This window comes from Carex rostrata, chromosome 26, assembly GCF_964058835.1.
Source record: "Carex rostrata chromosome 26, lpCarRost1.2, whole genome shotgun sequence".
Taxonomy (NCBI): Eukaryota; Viridiplantae; Streptophyta; class Magnoliopsida; order Poales; family Cyperaceae; genus Carex; species Carex rostrata.
This window is the reverse complement of record NC_135943.1, coordinates 2,409,551-2,433,074: the sequence shown is the minus strand read 5'-3', so window position 1 is coordinate 2,433,074 and position 23,524 is coordinate 2,409,551. Positions and strand designations below refer to the sequence as shown.

Below are 23,524 nucleotides of genomic sequence, written 5' to 3'. Positions count from 1 at the left end.
TGTGGCTGTCTGCATACCAGTAATCAGGCGCCAGAAATGATCCTTGTCAAAGCCCACGCGAAAGTCGAGAGAGTCAGTGGTGGGGTTTGGGGCAAACCCGAACCACTCGCGGAGCCTGGAGACACGCACGCGCCGAACCTCACTGCGCATCTGAAATTTGATGTAGGGCTGGTCAGAGTTATCATACCTGAGCTTGAGCGAGGAGAGGAACTCAAGTGTAAGCTCGTCGAAGCATGGTCGCTCAATCTCCCAGAATGCCGGCAGGAACCCCAGTCGCTCAGTAAGGCGGCGGAAATCATCATAAACTCCGAAAGCGCGGAGTGTGTCAAAATCGGGACGGCGCGTGTTCGCGAACTTGCGCTGCTGCAAGAGCTCGAACCGCTCAAACATACCCCGACCCGTGAAAGAGAAGGGAGGGTCAGGGTAGTGCTCAGCACGAGGAGTGGTCTGAGCAGAGATGGCATCAGAATCCTCGGAGACATAGTCAACAGGTGTCCCTGCTGCATAATGAGAAGAGGGAGAAGGGTGATAGGAAGAATGAGGAGAAGAAGAGTGAGAAGGGTTACCCGTATTACCAGACGAACCCGAGCCTTGCTGAGACCAGTCAACCGACTCCGAAGACTCAGAAGGAGGAGTGGGGTCTGGTATCCCCTGCTGGAGTCGAAGGTCCCTCTGACGGCGGAGCTCTGCTTGATGCCGCTCGTGGTTGCGCTTGGATCGGAGCTCTCTGCACATAGCTTGTTCTGGATCATCCATGATGCAGGTCGCTTAAGGGTCGAAGCGGGTCGCGTTGGGTGGAAGCGGGTCGCTTCGACCTGGATGCGGGTCGCACTGGGGGAGCTCGGGGCGCAGCAATGGCAGAAGGGCGAGCACCTCTTCTCTCTCTCTCGTTCTCTCGTGCTCTCTTTCTCTCCCGATCTCTCTCTCTGTCCCGATCTCTCTCTCGATCTCTTTCTCTCCCTCTCGCTGCTCTTTCTCTCGTTCTCTCTCTCGATCTCTCTCTCTCTCTGCTCGGTCTCTCTCTCTTTCGCTCGGTCTCTTGCTCTCTCTCGGTACAGTGAAGGAAGAAAGAAGAGGGGAAAAGGTAAGAAGGAGAAGTCGCGACGGTTGGGGTACGACCCTCATTAATTCTGTCGGTGGTTTGATGCGAGTCGCATCATGAGTCATGCGGGTCGCAACATGGTGGATGCGGGTCGCACTGACACCTATGCGGGTCGCAGGACTCATGAAAACTAAACAACATAAGCAGCCTAAATGCAGAATAACTAAAAACAAACATGCAAAAGAAATAAAAGTTATGAAAACAGTAAAAAGAATGTTTGGGCTGCCTCCCAAGAGCGCTTGTTTTAGGTCTCGAGCCTGACCGTCGTCCGCTAGGTTTCAGTTGAGATAGGATCGGAGAGATCATGAACAAATCGTCCCGGACGAGGGTGACTCGCAACGTAGTGCTTGAGACGTTGTCCATTGACTTTGAAGGTTCCACACGCGTCATTTCCGATCTCAACTGCACCAAATTGGTACACCTTTTTAACCTCAAACGGACCAGACCATATAGACTTCAATTTCCCTGGAAAGAGTCGCAAACGAGAGTTAAAAAGAAGAACAAGATCGCCTTCTTGGAATTTGCGAGGAGTGATATGCTTGTCATGGAGAAGCTTCGTCTTTTCCTTATAGATCCTCGCATTCTCGTAAGAGTGTAAGCGTATCTCGTCTAACTCATGTAAGTCAAGAATGCGCTTCTCTCCAGCCTCCAGCATGTCCATGTTGATGGCCCTTGTAGCCCAGAACGCTTTGTGTTCAATTTCCACAGGAAGATGACATGGCTTGCCGTACACCAACTTGAAAGGGCTCATCCCAATCGGTGTTTTGAAAGCAGTTCGGTATGCCCACAATGCATCGCTCAGCTTCAGAGACCAATCTTTCCGTGTCCTTGCTACGGTCTTCTCCAGAATAGACTTGATTTCCCTGTTGGAGATTTCAGCTTGACCGTTGGACTGGGGGTGATATGAGGTGGTGACCTTGTGTGTCACCCCGTGTCGACTCAGGAGTTTGTCGAATTGGCGGTTGACGAAATGCTTGCCACCATCACTGATCACAGCGCGTGGAACTCCAAAGCGTGGAAAAATGATGTCGGTGAACATGCGTTTCACTGCATTTGAGTCAGCATGTCGACATGGAATTGCTTCGACCCACTTGGACACGTAATCCACTGCAACCAAAATGTACTCATCACCGTGAGATGGTGGAGGTCCCATGAAATCAATCCCCCATACGTCGAAGAGCTCTACCTCTAGGATGGAATTGAGAGGCATCTCGTTGCGTTTGGAAATGTTCCCTGTCCTTTGGCACTTGTCACAAGTTGCAACTAAGGTCCGCGCGTCTCTGAAAAGAGTAGGCCAATAGAAACCAGATTGCAGGACCTTGGCAGCTGTCTTGGAGAATGAAGCATGACCTCCGTATGCTGACGAGTGGCAGTGCTCAAGGATAGAACGCGTCTCTTCATTTGGTACGCAACGCCTGAGTATACCATCAATTTCTACCTTAAAAAGAAAAGGCTCATCCCAAAAGTAGTGCCTTGAATCTGATTTGAGCTTCTTTCGTTGCTGGTACGTCATGGTGGCAGGGGTGATCTCAGAAGCTAAGAAGTTGGCAATGTCTGCATACCAAGGGTCTGAATGAAGGCTTATGCGGGTCGCATGAGGAGTGAAGCGGGTCGCATGACCCTGGATGCTGGTCGCATTGATGGTGTTCAGTGCAGAGATGGACAAAAGTTGTTCGTCAGGGAAAGAATCGCTGATTGGTAGATGAGCAGAGCTTCCTTCATCCAAACGAAGTCTAGAGAGATGGTCTGCCACAGTGTTTTCGATGCCCTTCTTATCCCTGATTTCAAGATCGAATTCCTGCAGAAGAAGAATCCACCTAATCAAGCACGGTTTAGCATCCTGTTTGCTCAACAAATACCTGAGTGCGGCATGATCTGTGTAGATAATGATTTTGGATCCCACCAAATACGACCGAAACTTGTCGAGAGCGAAGACAATCGCCAGGAGTTCTTTCTCGGTGGTCGTGTAATTCATCTGAGCTGGGTCTAGCACTTTGCTGGCATAGTAAATCGCGCACGACTTCTTGTCTTTCCTCTGCCCTAGAACTGCTCCGACAGCGTAGTCACTAGCGTCACACATGATCTCAAAGGGGAGAGACCAGTCAGGTGGTTGCAAAATGGGCGCTGAGATAAGGGCTTCTTTCAATCTGCTGAAAGACTCGACACAATCGTCCGTGAAAACAAAGTCAGAATCCTTAACGAGTAGATTGGTCAAAGGTTTCGCGATTTTGGAAAAGTCCTTGATGAAGCGACGGTAGAATCCTGCGTGCCCGAGAAAGCTCCGTATGCCCTTGACATTTGTTGGAATCTCCAGTTTCTCGATCACCTTAATCTTTGCCTTATCCACCTCGATTCCCCTGGAGGTCACTACATGCCCCAGAACAACTCCAGTTTGGACCATGAAGTGGCATTTCTCCCAGTTTAAAATCAAATGGACCTCCTCGCATCTCTGAAGAATCTTGCAAAGGTTCGTCAAACAAGACTCAAAACTTGAACCGTACACGGAGAAATCGTCCATGAAAATCTCCACCTCGTGCTCAATGAAATCAGAAAAGATGGCCACCATCGCTCTCTGGAAGGTCGCAGGCGCATTGCACAGACCGAAAGGCATCCTACGGTACGCGTACGTACCATAGGGACAAGTGAAAGTGGTATTTTCTTGGTCCTGTGGGTGAATGGGTATCTGGAAGAACCCGGAGTATCCGTCCAGATAACAAAAATATGAATGATTTGCAAGCCTTTCCAAGAGTTGATCAACAAATGGCAAAGGAAAGTGATCCTTGCGGGTGGCAGCATTGAGTTTTCTGTAATCAATACACATGCGATAACCGTTCACCACACGTGTTTGGATTAACTCGTTCTTCTCGTTCCTCACCACTGTTGTACCACCTTTCTTCGGCACCACATGGACAGGACTCACCCATTGGCTGTCGGAAATTGGGTAAATGATACCTGCGTCGAGAAGCTTGAAAATCTCTTTCTTCACCACCTCTCGAAGGTTTGGGTTGAGCTGTCTCTGGTGTTCAATTGAGGGTTTGTGACCGTCTTCGAGGAAAATTCTGTGCGAGCAAATGGATGGACTGATTCCCTTCAGATCATTGATGGACTGATTCCCTTCAGATCATTGATGGAATACCCGATTGCCCCTTTGTGAAGCTTCAGTTTCTCCAAGAGTTTGGAGGTCTGATCAGGGTTCAACTCTGCGTTCACAATGACTGGAAAGGATCGATCTGAGCCTAAGAATTCATATCTGAGATTGGCTGGAAGAGGCTTAAGCTCAGGGAACTTTTCTTCTGTCTGCGTGTTGATGCGGGTCGCATCATCTCCCTGCGGCTCGCATTGAGGTCCTTGCGGGTCGCATCCTGCTTCTTTCAGTTCAGCTGTCTTCACATCTGCTTCAAACATCTCTCCCAATCGAGCAGTTTCAACTTGTATCTCAGACAAGAAATCAGCGTGTGCTTGCATTCCCTCCTGAATTTGTTCAATGAAGTATCCTTCTGCCAAGTCCGTTAGACATTCTTCGGTCGTATCGATGCGGAAACAGGACTCGGCGGTGGACGGGTACTTCATTGCTCGGTCAATCTGGAATCGCACCTTCTCTCCTCCAAAGTTCAAGGTCAGCGTTCCTTGGAATACGTCAATGATTGCACCTGCGGTTCGAAGGAAAGGTCGTCCAAGAATGATCGGGACTTCCTTATCCTCTTCCATTTCCATGACTACAAAGTCAACAGGCACGTAGTACTTGCCGACCTGAACTGGCACATCTTCAATTATGCCAAGTGGAAGTCTTACTGAGGAGTCAGCCAGCTGAAGTGACATCCGAGTTGGTTTAAGCTCCCCCACTCCCAATTTCTCAAAGATCGTGCGAGGCATGAGGCTCACACTTGCTCCCAAATCACAAAGAGCTCTCTTGATTGTCGCTTTCCCTATAATGCAAGGAATAGAGAACTTACCTGGGTCATCCAGTTTGGGAGGAAGCTCGCTGTTCAAAATGGCACTGCACTGCTCCGTCAGTTTCACCGTTTCGGCCCCCCCAAGCTTCGTTTGTTGGATAGAATATCCTTCAAAAACTTGGCGTAAGTGGGCATTTGGGTTAGGGCTTCGGTGAATGGAATTGTGATGTGCAATCCTTTGATAACCTCAATGAAGTTAGCGAATTGTGCATTCAATTTGGTCTCAGCCAGTCTTCGAGGGAAGGGTACAGGTGGTCTGTACGGAGGTGGCTTCTCGGCTTTTCCTTTGTTCTGAGCCTCAGGCTTGTCTGATGCGGGTCGCACGTCTGGGATGCGGGTCGCATCCAAAGTCTCTTCACTGGCATTGCGGGTCGACTAGCTCCTTCATGAACAGGAGGGTCTGCAGAGCTGGATGCGGGTCGCATCAGATGAAGTTTGCTCTGTTGGGTTGACTGGTTCCTTGTACTGGGTTCCACTTCGCAAAGTAATTGCCTTCGCCTCTCCTCTTGGGTTTGGTTCTGGTTGTGCAGGTAGCTTCCCAGGTTGGGGTTGGCTCGAGGTGATTATGTGACTCAACTGCTCAAGCAATTTGTTCTGAGTGGCTATTTGAGTCGACATGGACTGCATTTGTTCCCACATCATTTGGTTCATTTTTCCTTGCTCGTGTGTGAAGTTGGTCGCATAGGGAGGCACATAAGGTTTGGAAGGACCAGCTTGAGATGCTCGACTGTTCTGATTGGGGAATGAAGCGTTTTGGTAGAAGTTTATGTTGTTGCTCCCTCCAGAAGAATTGTTCCAGTTATTGCTAGATGAAGGGTTGTTGAAGGGTGGTCTGGGAGGATTGTGGAATGGTGCAGGATTGTTTTGATTCCTATTCCAATTTTGTTGTTCCATTGGGTCCTTGGAATAGGATCGGTTGAAGGGAGGTTTTGGGAAGAAGGAAGGTTCGTTGTTGATGGAGTTGACCTGCTCGATCTCCTCATCAGCTTGCGCTAATGGACATTGCTCGTAAGCGTGTCTCTCATCACCACACATGACACATGCTTGCGGCTGTTGTTCGACTGCCTTCACGCTCAGCTTGTCCATCGCTCTCTGCATGGCGTCCATCTTGGCGGTGAGAGCCGTGATATGATCCACCTCGTACTTGCCACCTCCTTGGTTACCTCCTTGGCCTCCTCTTTGTCGTGAGTTGTCACGGCCAGACCACTGCTGGTTCTGCGCCATACTGTCTATCAAGTTCATAGCCTCTAAAGGCTCCCTTGACATCAGCGCGCCTCCCGCAACAGCGTCGACGTAAGCACGAGTGCTCTCGTTCAAGCCGTCATAAAACGTTTGGATCAAGAGCCAGTCTGGTATACCGTGGTGTGGACAAGAGTATTGCAATTCTCTAAACCTTTCCCAGGCCTCATTCAGGGGTTCATCAAAAATTTGATTAAAGCTGGTCAGGTCATGTCTTACCTTGGCAGTTCGTTTATGAGGGAAAAATCTGGTCAGAAACAGTTTGGACAATTCCCTCCAAGTCAGAACTGAGTCCCTAGGTAAAGATCCTAACCATTTCTTTGCCTTGTCCCTGAGAGTGAAAGGAAATAGAGCAAGCTTGGTGTAATCAGCATTCTCACCGTTGGTTTTGATGGTCGTGATGCACTCGAGGAATGTTTGGAGATGGGAGTGCGGGTCTTCGTGGTCGAGTCCATGGAAGGTGTTCTGTTGCACCATGTTGACTACCCCCGGATTGAAGTTCGGTTGTTGACCGGGAATCCTTGGTAGTCTGATCGCGCCTCGGACATCTCCGGCTCTCGGTACGTTGAACTCACGCAAGGTCCTTGGCATGAAGACATCCATGTCGTCGTCAGACTGATCGGTCAGGTCTTCTCTTTCTCTATTTCTGGCTTCTGCATCCCTGTCCTCCCTGCTCGGATGTTCTGACATTGTTTCTGTGACGCGAGTCGCTTCAGAAGTGATGCGGGTCGCGTCGGATGTGACTCGGGTCGCGTCAACTTCGATGCTGGTCGCGTCAGCTGATAACTGAGCAGGAACAGTGTCGTCAGGAGGAGTGTCGTCAAAAAGCGGTCCTCTGCTCCTCAGTTGGTAAGTCAACTTGTATTTACCTGCAGGAGGGGGAATGAAAGCCAGTTTTTAGTGATAAGGAAGTAAAGAAAAAGAAAAGATACAAATTAAAATCTAGATTAACTAAGAAAAGCAAAAATCTAGAAAGGAATTGATAGCCGTCCCCGGCAACAGCGCCAAAAACTTGTTCGCTTACAAAGGTATGCTACAAAGTCTCAGGTACAACAAGTTGTACCAGTTTAAACCTTGAATCTACTCTCGTCTAAGGTTGCAAGTGCACAACCCTATCCGTATAGCATAATAAGGTATCGATCCTCAGGGACGGTTTAATTCGATTCTAAATTTCTACAAATCCGAGTTAAGAACTAGAAGTGTGAAAGGTTTGGTTTGAATTCGTTTCAATTTCTCAATTCAATAACAAAAGATTGCAAAAGAAAGTAAATGTTTGTTTCAGTCAAGTTTAAAAGGATGTTTCCAGGGTTTCAGATTTCATCCTCAGCTTTGTCTCTCTGGACCTTCACTCGACTCGCATCATCTCTGATGCGACCCTAGTGATGCGACCCGCATGGTCTCCCATGCGACTCGCATGGCCATCGAGTGAATGCAGCATTTCACCTGTTTCTGAGTTATTCGATTGTGCAAGGTTCTACTGACCCTACCCACGATTCCTGAGCCTCAACTCTCGTTTATTAGCACCAGTAACCTAGTAGGGAATTGCAATTTCACCTTCTTAGATCTACAACTTTCAACTCTCGTTTATTCGTGTTCAATCTAAGTCAATTGATCGGTTTGCTAAAGGTATCCACTATCTCTCAATAAATGGAAATCTCACCTTTCGGTTCAATTGATCTATCTTTTCAGATTTCTAACCTACCTCATGTGCTTGATTAAATTGCAAGAAAGATCTAGATCAAGATATTAGAAGAGATGAAAGATTCATTCAACAATAGTCAATAAAGTGCAATCACACAATCTCAATCAAGCTTTAAAAGAAAGATACACAATCAATTGATCACAAGAACAACTCAAATTCAAATGAAATACACACAATCAAAGCTTTAGACTACATCAACCCTAGAAACAAAGAAGATCTACTCAAGCATCATAATAAAAGAAGAGATAAGAGATAGGATCATGATAGAACCAAATGAAGCAATCTTGCAAGGATCTTCCCTCCTTCCTCTCTTTCTTGATCAACACTCCAATTCTTGAGGCTTTGAATCTTCAAATTTCCGAACCCCCTCTCTGGTGACCGAGGCGGGCTATTTATAGACTTTTCAAAACATTTGCTTCAATTCTGGGCCCTTATTGGGCCTTTGCTGTCTGCTCTGGAAGCTTGCGATGCGACCCGCATCACCACTGAAGCGACCCGCATCAGAGTGTGATGAATGCGCCTCGCATGCAGTGGTGCTGCGACCTGCTGGTGCGGCTCTGAGTGGTTGATGCGCCTCGCGTCATGCCTGATGAGGGTCGTGATACCTCGCATATTTAGCCTATATTTGACTTGATTTCATACCAAATTCATGTTCCAAATTGTCAAAACCATGTGCATTTCATTGATATATTCTTAGAATTTGGTACTGCTGAGAGTTTGTTTGTTTTCTGCAGGATTGGAGCAAAATACACGAAGAAACGGCGTTTTTGGACACCTTGGTACGGCCCTTACCAAAATTGGTACGGCCTGTACCAAACTTAGCCGTTTCAGCCTTCTTCCCACCTTGTACGGCCTGGCCGTACCAAATTGGTACGGGCCGTACATAGGTGCCGCCTGACAGAATTCAAATCTTGGCAGAGGCTATATATAGCGGGGGATCTCTCCATTTTCGAGGATTCCACTTCATTCCAGATTGAGAGCTCAGTGAAAGAGAGAAAGAGAGCAAAGGAGCAAGAAGAGAAGATCAAGGAAGAGGAAGAGGCGAGAATCGACGGATCTACACCTTCTCCATTCCCGATCTTCAATCTAGTTCTTTCATGACTTTCTCTATCTCTTTTCTTGTATATCTGGACAGATCCATGACTTGTGAGTAGTAGACTTTCGTTTCTAGGGTTTGTAGATGGATTTTCTTGATTTGTGTTGCTTTTCTTGATTTGGATCTTGTATGAACTCTTGTAATTGATTTGATTGTGAATTTGCTTGTCTTGATTGCTTTGTGTTGCTGTGATTGCATGTGGTGTGCCTATAGTGGTAGATCAACCCTAACAAGGTCATGTGACCATTGCCTTCTCTCAACCAAACCAATCCCTTTAGGTAGACTTGATCGAATTGAAGCCGAAAGGTTGAATTCTCCTCTAATCGACAGATTAGAGGTTACCTTAGATCTCCAATCAATCAACTAGAGGATCTGGACCAAAACACGAGAGTTGAGGTTTAGAAACCCTAGAAGGTGAAGAATTGAATCCAAAACTTAGATCTTGAACCAACAAACGAGAGTTGAGGTTTAGGAACCTTAGGTATGGTCAATTGAACCGTTATCAAGAGTTTAATACGAGGTACCAGCAAGAAATGCATCAACTCGAACTTGTAAGCTCTGTTCTGGTAAACCAGTACGGCCCTTACAAGAGTGGTGCGGCCTACCCGTACCAAGCCCCATACGGCTTGGTCATACCAGGTTGGTGCGGCCTGGCCGTACCAACTTGGTAAGGGCCGTACCACTAGAGGCAAATCAGAGATGAAGTCTGAAACCCTTGAAACACCTTTTATCCCAAATCAAAACACAGTTTATACCTTTTCTTGCACATTTACTATTCTATATCATTGTGTGATTGCTTGAGTTGATTCCTTAGGAAAATTAAACACCAAAACCCCTTTTTCTCACTTCTAGTCTTTAGCTAAGCTAAGTAAAATTCTAGATAAAGAAACCGTCCCTGTGGATCGATACCCGATTATACTCCTCGATAGGGTTGTGCACTTGCAACCCTAATCGGAAGGTGTAACCGAGGTTTAAAAGGTACGCTTCCAAGCGTACCGAAACTTGTGTTGCGCTTTACGCCGATCAGGTCGCATCAAGGTCTCTTAACTTCAGTAATTTGCTTGATTTCACCAATTTTCCTGCAAGATAAGAATGAAAGCACAGCAGTACCAATTCTACGCATAATCATTATAATAGATGTTATTTAATGGCTCAAGATTCATGTTTTGGTACCGAAATTGGTCAAAACAATAGGTCGGATATAGCAATATCAGTTCGCACAAAAGTATGCTTACAAAGTCTCAGGTACAGCTAGCTGTACCTATTTAAAAACCTTGAATCAACTCTCGTCTAAGACTGCAAGTGCACAGTCCTAGCCGTATAGTATAATCATGTATCGATCCTCAGGGACGGTGCAAATCTAGTCTAGATCACCACTTATCCTAATTAGGTACTAGAAGTGAAAAGTTTGGTTTGAATTCGTTTCAATTTCTCAATTCAATAACAGAAGATTGCAAAAGAAAATAAATGTTTTTGTTTCAATCAATTTTAAGATGATGTTTCCAGGGTTTCAGATTTCATCCTCAGCTTTGCCTCTCTGGACCCTCACGCGACCCGCATGGTCTCCCATGCGACTCACGTGGTCCTCGAGTGAATGCAGCATTGCACCTGTTTCTGAGTTATTCGTTTGTGCAAGGTTCTACTGACCCTACCTAAGATTCCTGAGCCTCAACTCTCGTTTATTAGCACCAGAAACCTAGTAAGGAATTGCAATTTCACCTTCTTAGATCTACAACTTTCAATTCTCGTTTATTTGTGTTCAATCTAAGTCAATTGATCGGTTTGCTAAAGGTATCCACTATCTCTCAATAAATAGAAATCTCACCTTTCGGTTCAATTGATCTATCTTTTCAGATTTCTAACCTACCTTAAGTGCTTGATTAAATTGCAAGAAGGATCAAGGTCAAGATATTAGAAGAGATGCAAGAAACATTCAACAATAGACAATCAAGATTCAAACAATCAAAATCAAGCAATGAAAGAATAATACTCAATCAATTGATCACAAGAACAACTCAAATTCAAATGCAATACATACAATCAAAGCTTTAGACTACATCAACCCTAGAAACAAGAAAGATCTACTCAAACAAGATCATAAAAGAAGAGAGAAGAGAAGAAATCATGATAGAACCCAATGTAGCAATCTAGCAAGGATCTTCCCATCTTTCTTGATCAACACTCCAATTCTTGAGGTTTTTGAATCTTCAAAATCGGAACTCCCTCTCTGGTGGCAGGGGTGGTCTATTTATAGACCTTTCAAAACGAATGCTTCAATTATGGGCCCTTATTGGGCCTTTGCTGTCTGCTCTGGAAGCTCGCGATGCGACCCGCATCACCACTGTTGCGACCCGCATCGGAGTGTGATGGATGCGCCTCGCATGCAATGGTGTTGCGACCTGCTGATGCGGCTCTGAGTGGTTGATGCGCCTCGCGTCAAGCCTGATGAGAGTCGCATCAAGGTCTCAGAACTTCAGAAATTCTCTCGATTTCACCAATTTCCTGCAAAGTAAGAATGAAAGCACAGCAGTACCAAATTCTACATGTAATCACTATAATAAACGTTATTTGATGACTTAGAATACATGTGTTTGGTACTGAAATTGGTCAAATCAATAGGTCGGATATAGCAATATCATATATAAATAAATAAAATTTGTAACTTATATATAAAAATTATTCGTGCAAAAAATTTGTATATTTATTCGGCTAAGTACAAATCTATTAATTCTAAACAACCAAACACCACTTTTGATTCTAAATAAAAGAGAAGACAATTTTACACAAGGTGGAACACGAAAATTTAGATAGAAATAACTGAAACATAAAATATAAAGATAAGACAATTTAATTAGGTGCAGACACTTATTTTCAAGACAATTTCAAATAGATGGGGAACTAAAAAATTAATATAAAAATGGTCGAAAAATATAATGTGGTAGATGAGATTTTTTTTAAATTTCTGACAAATGCAATGAGAAATTTTAAACAACTAAATTACTAGTGTACCGCTGATATTTATAAGAAGAAATGAACAATATATAAAATTTTAAAAAATCCATTAATTTTTTATGAATAGATTACAATATCTCCATTTTGTGTGTTTCAATCATGCCTCTATTTTTAAAACATTAATAATTTAAAATATACAGCTAAAATATTAAAATAAAACCATTATATTTGATTTTTATTATTTTCTCTATACACATACAAAAAAATTATGATATTTCAACTTTGTTTTGATTAGTCTCAATAGCTGACAAAAATACATTGATATAGATAAAAATTTAAATGTTAATTTTTTAACTTATTTAACTTTATAAAAACAAAATAATAAATAATAAATTATATCTCCATTGTGTTTTCACCTGTTCAGCAAGTTGCAGCATATTGTAATTTTTTTCTCTAAAAGTTTTATTGCAGCATTCTCTTCATATAACAAACTATGTAATTAGCAAGAGGTACCTTTTGGAATATATATGAATATAAATATGACTTCTATTATTTCTTTAAAGAAATAATAGAAATTCGCACAATTTTTTTGTCTTTAAAAAGTCCCAGCAAAAATATGAAAAAAAACCATGGAAAATAATTATGCACTATCCGACCAGGATCAGATGATTTTCAATAATTGTAAAATGGGGTTATAATCGGCAACACAAAATGAACAATTTAATCCACAAAAGACAAAGTTGCAGCAAAATGATCGAATACGAATTAGACAGTGATAAAATTATATCTGTATTTTTATTATTTATCGGATATGTATCAGTATATTAAACTGATACAAAGATAGTTACATATATATTTCAAATACCTAATTTTAATTTGTAAAACTAACATGCTATCCAATAAATTATTATTTTATTAGAAAATAAAATTAACATAAAATACAGATATAGTTTAGATATTTGATCATTTTGGTGAACAAAATATTGTTGTAATGTTAAACTTGTTATGTCATTACAAAATATATATCTTGTTAAAAAAATTAATCAATAATATAATCATATTTTTTAATCAAAAGATATGGATACAAATATTATCCGTATGTATATATGCACAAATATATATCTGAAAAATAAAAAAATACGAATAAGGATACATATAATTATTTGTATTCATATTTGTATCCATATGGACAAATATTTTTTTTTTAATACATATACAAATAATTATATGTATGGATATTTGTTTTCAAAACTAAAACTGTATCTGTATACGCAAATTATCTTTTATATATCTAAATATCTGAATATGCAAACATTTGAATATGGATCTTCATTAGTGGGGCGGGGGGGGGGGGGGGGGGGGGGGGGGGGGGGATTTATTTGAATTTTGAATTATAAAAAAAAGGTACATGGGTACACGGGCATGGGCACGGGTACAATTCGGTCCGGGTATCAACGGGTTTTTGCTCGAAAAACCGGGTCCGGCCCTTCTCATACCCGTGTACCCGTGATACCCGGGCACGGACAGAGTGGTCCGGGTATACCCCACGCGGGTATTGTCCAAACTCTACATGAGGCACATAAAAGACAGGAAAAAATATGAGCCATAGACTGGGACTACAATGAATCTTAACGATTTTGTTATATTTGAACATTTTGCAAAAATAATATGCTATGGAAATTTTTTAATGTTATGAATAAAAAATCGGAATTATTTAGTTTGTGCTATAAAAAAAATCCAAAAGCGAAAATTCAGAAAAAATCGTAAAAATCGAAGAAAAGTAGACGAGTCAATGGTCACAGGGACATCTGGTCTGTTCATCTTCAATCGAATGGTTCTGATAATTATGACAGAGCACTGTCGAAATAATCTCAAGTCTTTGCTAGTAAATAACTGATCGGAAACGTCGTATCACGAATGGACCGTTGCGATCTTCCTCGGATAATTTGATCGAAACAGGACAACGGGATCAATATCCTCTCCGGTATTGCAGAGGATCACTTTACGGTTTGAGATTAAATATCAACCGGTTTGGGATTCGGGTCACTACAGGGGCAGTATTTTCGGGCTTTAAGATTCGTGTCAATTTAAAAAGAACGGTCCAGATCTAATAAATGTAAAAGATTCCCTTATCAGGTATTGGAGAAGATGTGAATTCCCGGAACAACGTGGAAAGGAGTTGAATTGTAAACCCCGGAGCGATAAGGGTCAAGTACCATTGAGCAAGAAAGGTACAATAGAGGAAGCACCAAGAGTGTGTGTAAGAGAGGCGAAAATGGCCATGGAGAAATCGGAGGTAGAGATCGTGAAACCGCGCAACGACAAGCGGGAGTATCGACGGGTTGTCCTTCCAAATTCCTTGGAAGTTTGCCTCATCAGCGATCCTGACACTGACAAGGTCTCTATTTCTCTCAATTCTTTCAGTTTTGATGATGGTTGGATTAAGTGATGTTTGAAATTGGTTTCAAATGTGAATTAAATTGATTGACGTTCTGATCTCGCAAGTGCCGTTTATAATTTTAGGTTAAAGCCTTAAAGGTCATAATAATTCATATCTTAAGTCAAAATAGATGCTGACAAGAGTTGATATGATAGGTGTTACATTTGTACTAATTTGAATTAAGTTGAATTCTTAGAAGTATTGGATCGAAGCACACTAATTTCTATGTAGCACAAGTTCCACTGTTCTTACAGTATGACTATTCCTTCTTCTTTACATTCTTTCCTGTGCCATTGCTTGTTCTACATATTTTTCATTTCTAGGCTTCAGCTTCAATGAACGTTGATGTCGGCTCTTTCTGTGATCCAGATGGATTAGAAGGCCTTGCACATTTTCTTGGTACGCCCTTAATTGTATCAATTCTCTAAGTTCTAGCTTTTAATGTAGAAAAATAGTTCTAGCAATAGGTATGTCTCAATAAAAGAGATTTGGTTACGTTCAAATTGTAACATGAGTTTTCAAGATTCACTACGTGCAACTAGATGGCTGCAAGTTCCATTTGATTCAATTATTTTCATGTGTGTTTCATCTTATGATGCAGAGCACATGTTGTTTTATGCGAGTGAGAAATATCCAATAGAAGACAGTTACTCAAAATTCATTGCAGAGGTACTTTCTTCATTTATAGTAAAACTTGTACCGTTATGCATTCATGGCATGGGCTGTGGCCCTAATTTGTATGAATACCTGTGTGCGTTGTTTTTTTGGTTTGTTTTTCTTGTCAGCATGGTGGTTCTACTAATGCGTTTACATCATCTGAGAGCACAAACTTCCATTTTGATATTAATGCCGACTGTTTGGAGGAAGCCCTAGACAGGTGTGTATTTTATTGTAGATGAGGGATCTGCCTGCAGTGCTTTTGATGACACGACTTTCAAAGCTTTTTTCATGTTATTGATTTAACAGTAAAATTTTAAATGACAAAGCTGAACTGGTGATTTGTTCTTTTTGACAGCCTTTGATGTATTCGATATTATAAGATTTAAAGTCTGTTAAATATGAGTTGACAAGTCTAAAAATCAATGGCTAGCTGTAATTAATTCCATGTGTTGGTTTTTCTCCTCTTCATCTTGTATCAAATGGACTACAATTGTGTAATTTTTGGTAAACAAGTATTGCTGATAACATAGAACAAGATCTATGGTTTTGAGTTTATAATTTGTTGTCATTTCTACACATTTACTTTATTGTATTTGTTCTATGTACCATTATCTTTGATTACTTATTTTCTTTAATCCTGTCTCCCTCCCCTTCTCCCTTTAGATTTGCACAGTTCTTCATCAAGCCACTAATGTCAGCTGATGCCACGATTAGGGAGATAAAAGCTGTTGACTCTGGTTAGTGTCCATGGTGTTATTTAAATTGAATTTTCTTTGAGGATAAGTGTAGCTAGCAGCTTTGTTCCCCCTTAATTCTTATATTATTTTTGTTCTTCACACTTAAAATAGAGCACCAGAAAAATCTGTTGGCTGACTTTTGGCGAATGAATCAGGTAATTTTATTTATAATTGGTATTATGCAATCATCATTACATTTCTTATCACTTTACTAAATTTCTGATTTTTGGATAAAATGCTCAGCTTGAAAAGCACCTCTCTTCTGGAGACCACCCATATCATAAATTCAGTACTGGTAAACTTACTCTGTATAGTTTTAAGATTACTTTCATCTGCTATATATTTCATATTTGATTTACATTTAATGACTAACTAATTTTTGGTTGCTGCAGGAAGTTGGGCGACCCTAGAGGTACAACCTAAAGCTAAGGGGCTGGATACTAGATCTGAATTGCTGAAGTTTTATGAGAATAACTATTCTGCGAACCTGATGCAACTCGTTGTCTATGCGAAAGGTGCTACTATTGCTTATCCGTTTTCATATCTAAGTTTTCAACATTTGCTAATTCTGATGCTTAATTTTTATTAATTGATCTGTAGAAAACCTTGATGACATTCAGAGCTTAGTTGAGAGTAAATTTGGGGCTGTTCGAAATACTTCAAGGAATCCATTTGATTTCTCTGGTGAACCTTGCTCCAGTGAACATCTCGAGGTCAAGATATTATATTTTTAGTCCTATGACATACAGTTAATTTTTTGTAATAGAAACATTTTTGCTGATTATCTGTTGCCTAAATATGGCAGATCCTTGTTAAAGCAGTGCCTATAAAGGATTGCCACAAATTGAAGATTTTATGGCCCACAACACCTGGTATACGTTACTATAAGGAAGGACCTTGTGGGTACCTTAGCCATCTAATCGGCCATGAAGGAGAAAGCTCTCTATTTAGTGTGTTAAAACAGCTTGGTAAGTCATATGGTTACGTTGATATCTGTTAGCCATATACCATTATGTTACGGTCCAAAAGTTCCCTTTTCAAATGGTAAATTTTGAACTCTTGCACTTGGTACGTGTTGTTTTCCTGATTTTTTTTTTGTAAAATAATTATCTTACATGATACATATAATGGTTTATTTTGGTTAATTGATCGTAATTTTTTGTTCCAAGTAACAAGTTAGTGGTATCCGCCACTGCTAAATGGAAGTAGAGTTTAGATCTCTCATATATATTTTGAGAATCTACATATATACGGATGTTTGGGTTTCATTTCTAGCCTACCCCAACTTGTTTGGGACTAAAGGCTTGGTTGTTGTTGTATAGATAAGGATGTAGAACATGCCTATATTTTGTGTATGCCAAATATGTAACCTTTTGTAATAAAAATATTTGACTTGGCAATTATAAGGATGGGCCATTAGCTTGGGAGCTGGTGAAGGGGAGCAGAGCTATGCATTTTCGTTTTTCTACACCGAAATAGAGCTCACTGATGCAGGACTAGGTACTTTGCCAATTTGTAAATGATTTTTTCTATTTCCTTTTGACTTGTTGATCTTATTTTTCGTTCTTTGTGGACTTTAGAGCATATTGATGGAGTTGTTGGCTTGGTTTTCAAGTATATTAAACTGTTGCAAGATTCTGGAGTCCAAAAGTGGATATTTGATGAGGTATTTTTAGAAATCCTTACTCAATATAATGGTACTGCTTCTACTGAAATATTTATTGATGTTGATTTTCATTTTATTCTTAGCTTGTGGCTATACGGGAGACTGGATTCCACTATAAAGATAAAAGTCAGCCCATGCATTATGCAGTTGATGTTGCTTTAAAGATGCAGGTAAGTGACTCCTGAGTAGTGTCCATTTGTAATGCAATTATATTTGCTGATTTTTGGGTTGAATTTAAGAGCGAATGTAATTCAAATGTAGCTGTATCCTCCTGAAGATTGGTTAGCTGGGTCATCTCTCCCATCAAAGTTTGCTCCAGACACTATTGAAAAGATATTAAATGAGCTTAGTCCAGGCAATGTCAGGTGAAACTCAGCATCCCTATTACATCTGCGCATCCTGCTTTTATTGCCATTATTCTAACTTTTTAGTTTTTAGGATATTTTGTCAGTCAAAAAAGTTTGAAGGGTGTACAAATTTAACTGAGCCATGGTATTGCACACAGTATGCTGTAGAGAAGCTTGATATTTTGACATTGGAGGTGAGCTTGCTTCATATTGAAAAGGCAATTTACTTTCATGTTTAGCTCCCTTGACATTTTCTGATAGTTTAGCTGGATTTATTTCATTTTTTGTACAACCTAAATTTGAAACATAACTTTTAACATTACATGTTCATACCAGCTTACTCTCAACCTTTATTATGTCCATCCACCAAAATCAGCTATTGGAATATTTTCTTGGTTTTTTAAAAACGATTGAACCTCTCATGCTTTTATTTTACAGATGTGCTAGAAACAATTTCCAGTTATAACTAACTTTTTATGATTTATTTGACTCATTTTTTTTCCAGAATTGGATGGAAAATGCTCCTAATGAAAACTTGAGTCTACCTAAGCCTAATGTCTTCATCGCGACCGACTTGTCACTGAAGAATGTCCAGGAAAAGGTCAACACCCAACAATATATCCAGTCTTTATGTTAAATTAGTTATATTGTTCATTTATCTTTTGTTTGATTTGAGCAGGTTAGGTATCCTGTTATGATGAGAAAATCACCATTTTCAAGATTGTGGTACAAGCCTGATACCATGTTCTTCACACCAAAAGCATTCGTCAGAATAGATTTTAACTGCCCAGAATCCAACCACTCACCTGAAGCATCGGTGCTTACTGAAATGTTCACTAGATTGCTCATGGATTATTTAAATGAATATGGTGAGATATTATGTGCAAATGTGTTGAATTATTTTTTTTCTGTTGAAAACATTCACCATCTGTATTACTGATTACACACACCAAAGGCAAGCAATAATGTACTCCGACCATTCTCATTCTGATTGATTTGATTCTGTAGCTTGCCTTATTCTTGATGAATTTCTGCTCCCATTGGCCTCTGAATGAAGTATTATATATTTAATATTCTTATTAGGCTAGATATAAGGTGTGAGTTTCTGAGAAATAGAGCTAGAAAAGGGTAAAGAGTTGCAAGAGGACACGCCAATTAAAATCTTGATTTAGATCATCATTTTTGTAACTCAAACAATTGTTTGGATTTGCAAGAGTTCTGTTGGATATTATTGTTTGGAAGATACTGTTATGGTGTTTTTAAGTACCAAAAATAACATGCGTTGTTGTCAAACAAGGATAATATTGACGCCTTTTGGAATGAAGCTATTCTGCTGAGTTTTTCTTATGGACTTTCTATTACTGATTATCTTTATTTTTCCTCATTTTTTATTATTTTTCAGCTTATGATGCTGATGTTGCTGGATTGTCATATGCAATAAGGCACATTGATACTGGATTTGAGGTTAAGACTTAATTTTACAAGTATCTACTAATCTTGAGATAAATTGTAATTATTCGCTAGGAGATTTGTATAATAAATCTTTTATATGATTTGCTGAAGACTATACTAACTGATGATTGTGCAGATAATTTGTGTTGGTTACAATCACAAAATGAGGATCCTTCTGGACATGATTATCAGCAAAATTGGTGATTTTGAAGTTAGACCTGACCGATTTTTTGTAATCAAGGTAATATATGAAGTTTATTATTTTTTCATAGTTTTATTGGAGTATATATTATATACAGTGGTAAAATTGTTAAAATCCATGTGATTTTCCCTTAATTTTTTTTTAAAGTTACATTAAGCTTATGAGCAACTGATATATTTTCCACCGAGATTATTTAGTTGTATAACCTACCTAATTGTGAAAGCCTAAATAAGAACTTTTTATTTTCACTCTTATGAAATATTAAAACATCACGAGGAGGGTTAAAATGCTCCATTGTTTGTGTGCCCCAATCATGCCTCACATCTTTATCTTCGTTTTCAAAGTCCAAACGGTCCATCCGAACCGGTCAACATGATCTACATAAGAAAATGTGCTTGGAGATGAAATTTTATATTTTTTAGAAATTGTCCTATTTTTTTAGATAGGTACAATATTATTGTTTTTAGATGGTCCAGAATCTTCTAAAATACAGTGATTTTGTACCTATCTAGAAAAATAGTAAACAATTTCCAAAAAAATATAAAATCTGGTCTCTTAGCACATTTGAATATGGAGATCATGTTAAGTGGTTCGGATCGAGTGTTTGGAATTTGAAAACGGAGATAAGGATGTGAGGTATGATTGGGGCACAAAAACAATGGGGCATTTTAACCCTACTCAAATATCATTAACCCTGGAAACATCTAATGTACCTTTAAAGCATAGAGATCATCAAATTGTGTCATGATAACAAACTTCGGAGGAGTTTAGATGCTCCTTCTATAATATTACATGTAATTATTACCTTTTTATTTTCTGATGAGTTCAGGAAAGTCTAAGAAAAGAGTATGAGAATTATAAGTTCCACCCGCCATACAGACAAGCTATGTACTATTGCTCTCTACTACTTGAAGAACATACTTGGCCTTGGAATGAAGAGCTTGAAGTTTTTCAACATCTGGAGCCAAAGAATCTGTCATTGTTCACACCTCAACTGCTCAGGAAAGCCTATCTTGAGTGCTACATGTCAGGTTAACATCATATCCATGGATTCATGCACGAAATGCTAGTATGTATGTTGAACCAATGACTGTGCTGGTATCGAGCACTAGTACGTATAGAATGCAGCAGTTGATTTTGCTACATATTGGTCTGATCTAGAATATGTATAGTAGCATTATTTACAGCTGGCACTGAAAATAGTAATTGAGATAGCAAATTTTCTGTCCGAAATTCATTTGAAGCCCTACTGGATCAACACCTGTGGAAATACTCTCCTTTATTGATAACCCGGTTGGTCTCTGCATAAACACAACAGTTGCTGCCTGATGAAAAATACAAAAGTGAATTTCTCTGAACTTGCAAAATTGAGCTTCTTTTTGAGAGCTTTCTTTGTGCCTTCTTTCTTTCTGTTTGACAGACCACATCAAAAGCAACCATGTCTTGTAATAGTTAATTTTAGATAATTTTTTTTCTCTTATTAAAAACGGGGAGGAGTTTTTCTGCTTTTCTGGATTATATAGGCAGTTCTTTGATTTCCCTTTGATGCTCACAATCCAGAAAGCAAGCATTGTTGTTGATATTTCAATTTGATACACTACAGGGAATATTGAACCAAATGAAGCCGAATCAACTATTGAGCACATCGAGGAGGTTTTATTCAAGGCTTCAAACTCTCCAAGCAAACCGCTGTTCCCTTCTCAACATGCAACAAAGAGAATTGTGAAGCTCCAAAATGGTTTGCGGTACTACTATTCAGTCGAGGGATCCAATCCAAGTGATGAGAATTCTGCCCTTGTGAACTACATTCAGGTTTGCTTTTGTTTGTTTCACTATTTTTTATTTTTGAATTTTTCATTATAATGCAGTACACCTTTGGATTTTGTTTTTGAGATGTAGTTTCTGATGCTATTTGTAAAGCACTCAACTGAGTCGAGTTAAATGCCCTGCCCCCTTCCATTCCAAAGGAAACAAAAAGTTAGAAAAAAAGGAAATAGAAAAACCCACCCAACCCAACCCCAATGGATATTTACCAGTAGTTTTGGCATAAATGTCCATAGATGCCATTGAGGTACACAAATCAAGACACTGGTCCTTGCTCTTTCCATGATTCTTTTATACATTTTGATCAATAGATTCATCAAGATGATATGAAAATGAACGTGAAGCTTCAGCTACTTGCTCTTGTTGCCAAACAACCAGCTTTTCACCAGCTTAGATCTGTTGAACAACTAGGTTACATAGCATTACTGAGGCAAAGGTACAAGTACTCATAAGATGGTAGAATATGTGTAATTATTATTTGAGGAGCATACACAACATGAGAATAACAGTTCATGCCATCATCATTAAAATTTGAAGTAGCTTACAGTAATAAGAGTAATAGTACCATCATTTCCTGAGAAGACTTTATTCATGCCTGAAGGAACGAAAGAGATTTTGAGTATCACTTTAATCCTGTAAGCTTTTTGGTGGAAAATGACCCTAGTATCCTCAGCTTTGTGTTTTCATTTGCTTTAACAAGCCAAAATAATAAAAAAAAATGCGATGACCATACCATTGCTATTGGCAAAATACCAATCCGACAATGGAGTTGTAATATACTACTTTCTATACTTTGGTGTACATCCATTGTTGGTTGTTGCTAGGTCTTCTGCTGACATTTTGCATTGTTGTGTAGAAATTACTCTGGAGTCCATGGGCTTGAATTTATCATCCAGTCTACCGTCAAGGTAAAATGTTCTTTCTTTTTATAATAACTTATGTCAAAACAGAACATAATAAGTCCATTATCTCTCTTCTTTTTGATACCCAACAATTTTTTGATCATTTCAGGATCCTTCGCATCTTGATGCCAGAGTTAATGCTTTCCTTGGTATGTTTGAGAGTATCCTCTATGAAATGTCTGACAAGGAATTTGAGGTTCGTCCCTTCTATTCGCATGCATTACAGTTTTGCTAATTTCTTGGTGCTGACGGAAAATGTTTACAAAATGCAGAGTAACATAAACGCACTAATTGATCTGAAATTGGAGAAGCACAAAAACTTGAGAGAGGAAGCTGCTTTCTTTTGGAGAGAGATTTCAGATGGAACATTTCTCTTTGATAGAAAAGAGTCTGAGGTGAGTTGTACACTGGTATAGTGGCAAATGCATTTTGCAAGGTGTACTTACGAGAGAGTTAGAACGAAGTATGGGTGTTTGTTTATTTTTATTTGCATTGGGTTTTGGGTACAGTAGCAAATGCTTTTTTGCTTCCTTTCCTGTGATGACTTGTATTTTCTGACAGAGCAGATTCTATTATTGTTATTCTGAATATAAAATTCAGTACTGTACCACTTAAGTCTGATAACATTCAGAATGCTGACAATTTTTGCATTGGTAAGAATGGGACTTAATTTTTAAGGAGAGAATACTCGAGATCATAATACATACCAACAGTTTTCATTATACAACATTATGTAAATGGCTCATAAATAATTGTCGTAATGAATCACAGGTTGTTGCACTAAGAGAGCTGAAGAAGGAAGAAGTTGTGGAGTATTTCAATAGCCATGTCAAATTTGATGCACCACAGAGGAGAAACCTCAGTGTGCAGATCTACGGTGGGCTTCACTTAACAGAGTACAAGCAAGTGATCGATAGCCCGCCACCTGGCTCATGCCAAATTACTGATATTTTCAGCTTTAGAAGGTCAAGACCCCTTTATGGTTCCTTCAAAGGTGGCGTTGGTCAGATGAAGCTTTAGTTATTTCATTTGCTGCTACTTTAATAACCACACAAACATTGTAATGTACTGATTGAAATAATGTTCTGTTTGGTATGCGGGTTCTTTACTGTCCAAATTAAGACTGGGGGAAAGAGATTATTTGAAGGATTGTACCAGATTATTATTGTAAAGTCTGTAGCTGCCCCTTATTATTTTAAATTAAACACCCGCATTGATTGTTGCTACCTAGTAAAGGGGAGTTGAGATCA

General features: G+C 39.9%; 1 protein-coding gene across 1 annotated transcript; it reads left to right on the top strand.

Annotated features, from left to right (window-relative positions):
• Nucleotides 1–14,263: 14,263 nt before the first annotated feature.
• LOC144544154 (insulin-degrading enzyme-like 1, peroxisomal) lies at nt 14,264–23,524 on the top strand. Its single transcript, XM_078292566.1, has 26 exons — nt 14,264–14,442; nt 14,808–14,883; nt 15,086–15,153; nt 15,270–15,361; nt 15,808–15,881; nt 15,993–16,036; nt 16,125–16,176; nt 16,274–16,396; nt 16,482–16,594; nt 16,687–16,849; nt 17,289–17,381; nt 17,462–17,547; nt 17,631–17,717; nt 17,809–17,912; nt 17,986–18,088; nt 18,400–18,495; nt 18,574–18,763; nt 19,297–19,358; nt 19,483–19,587; nt 20,378–20,579; nt 21,152–21,360; nt 21,684–21,808; nt 22,229–22,280; nt 22,384–22,470; nt 22,547–22,669; nt 23,046–23,524. Exons 1-26 carry the CDS (start codon nt 14,320–14,322, stop codon nt 23,292–23,294), a joined length of 2,901 nt encoding a protein of 966 aa, XP_078148692.1. The 5' UTR covers nt 14,264–14,319; the 3' UTR covers nt 23,295–23,524.

Bases quoted from the DNA above. Each gene is read 5' to 3' on its own strand.
- LOC144544154 (XM_078292566.1), top strand. From the start codon at position 14,320: ATGGCCATGGAGAAATCGGAGGTAGAGATCGTGAAACCGCGCAACGAC. The intron at 18,496-18,573 runs GTCAACACCCAA...TGATTTGAGCAG, and splicing joins TGAAGAATGTCCAGGAAAAG to GTTAGGTATCCTGTTATGAT. The intron at 19,588-20,377 runs GTAATATATGAA...TGATGAGTTCAG, and splicing joins ACCGATTTTTTGTAATCAAG to GAAAGTCTAAGAAAAGAGTA.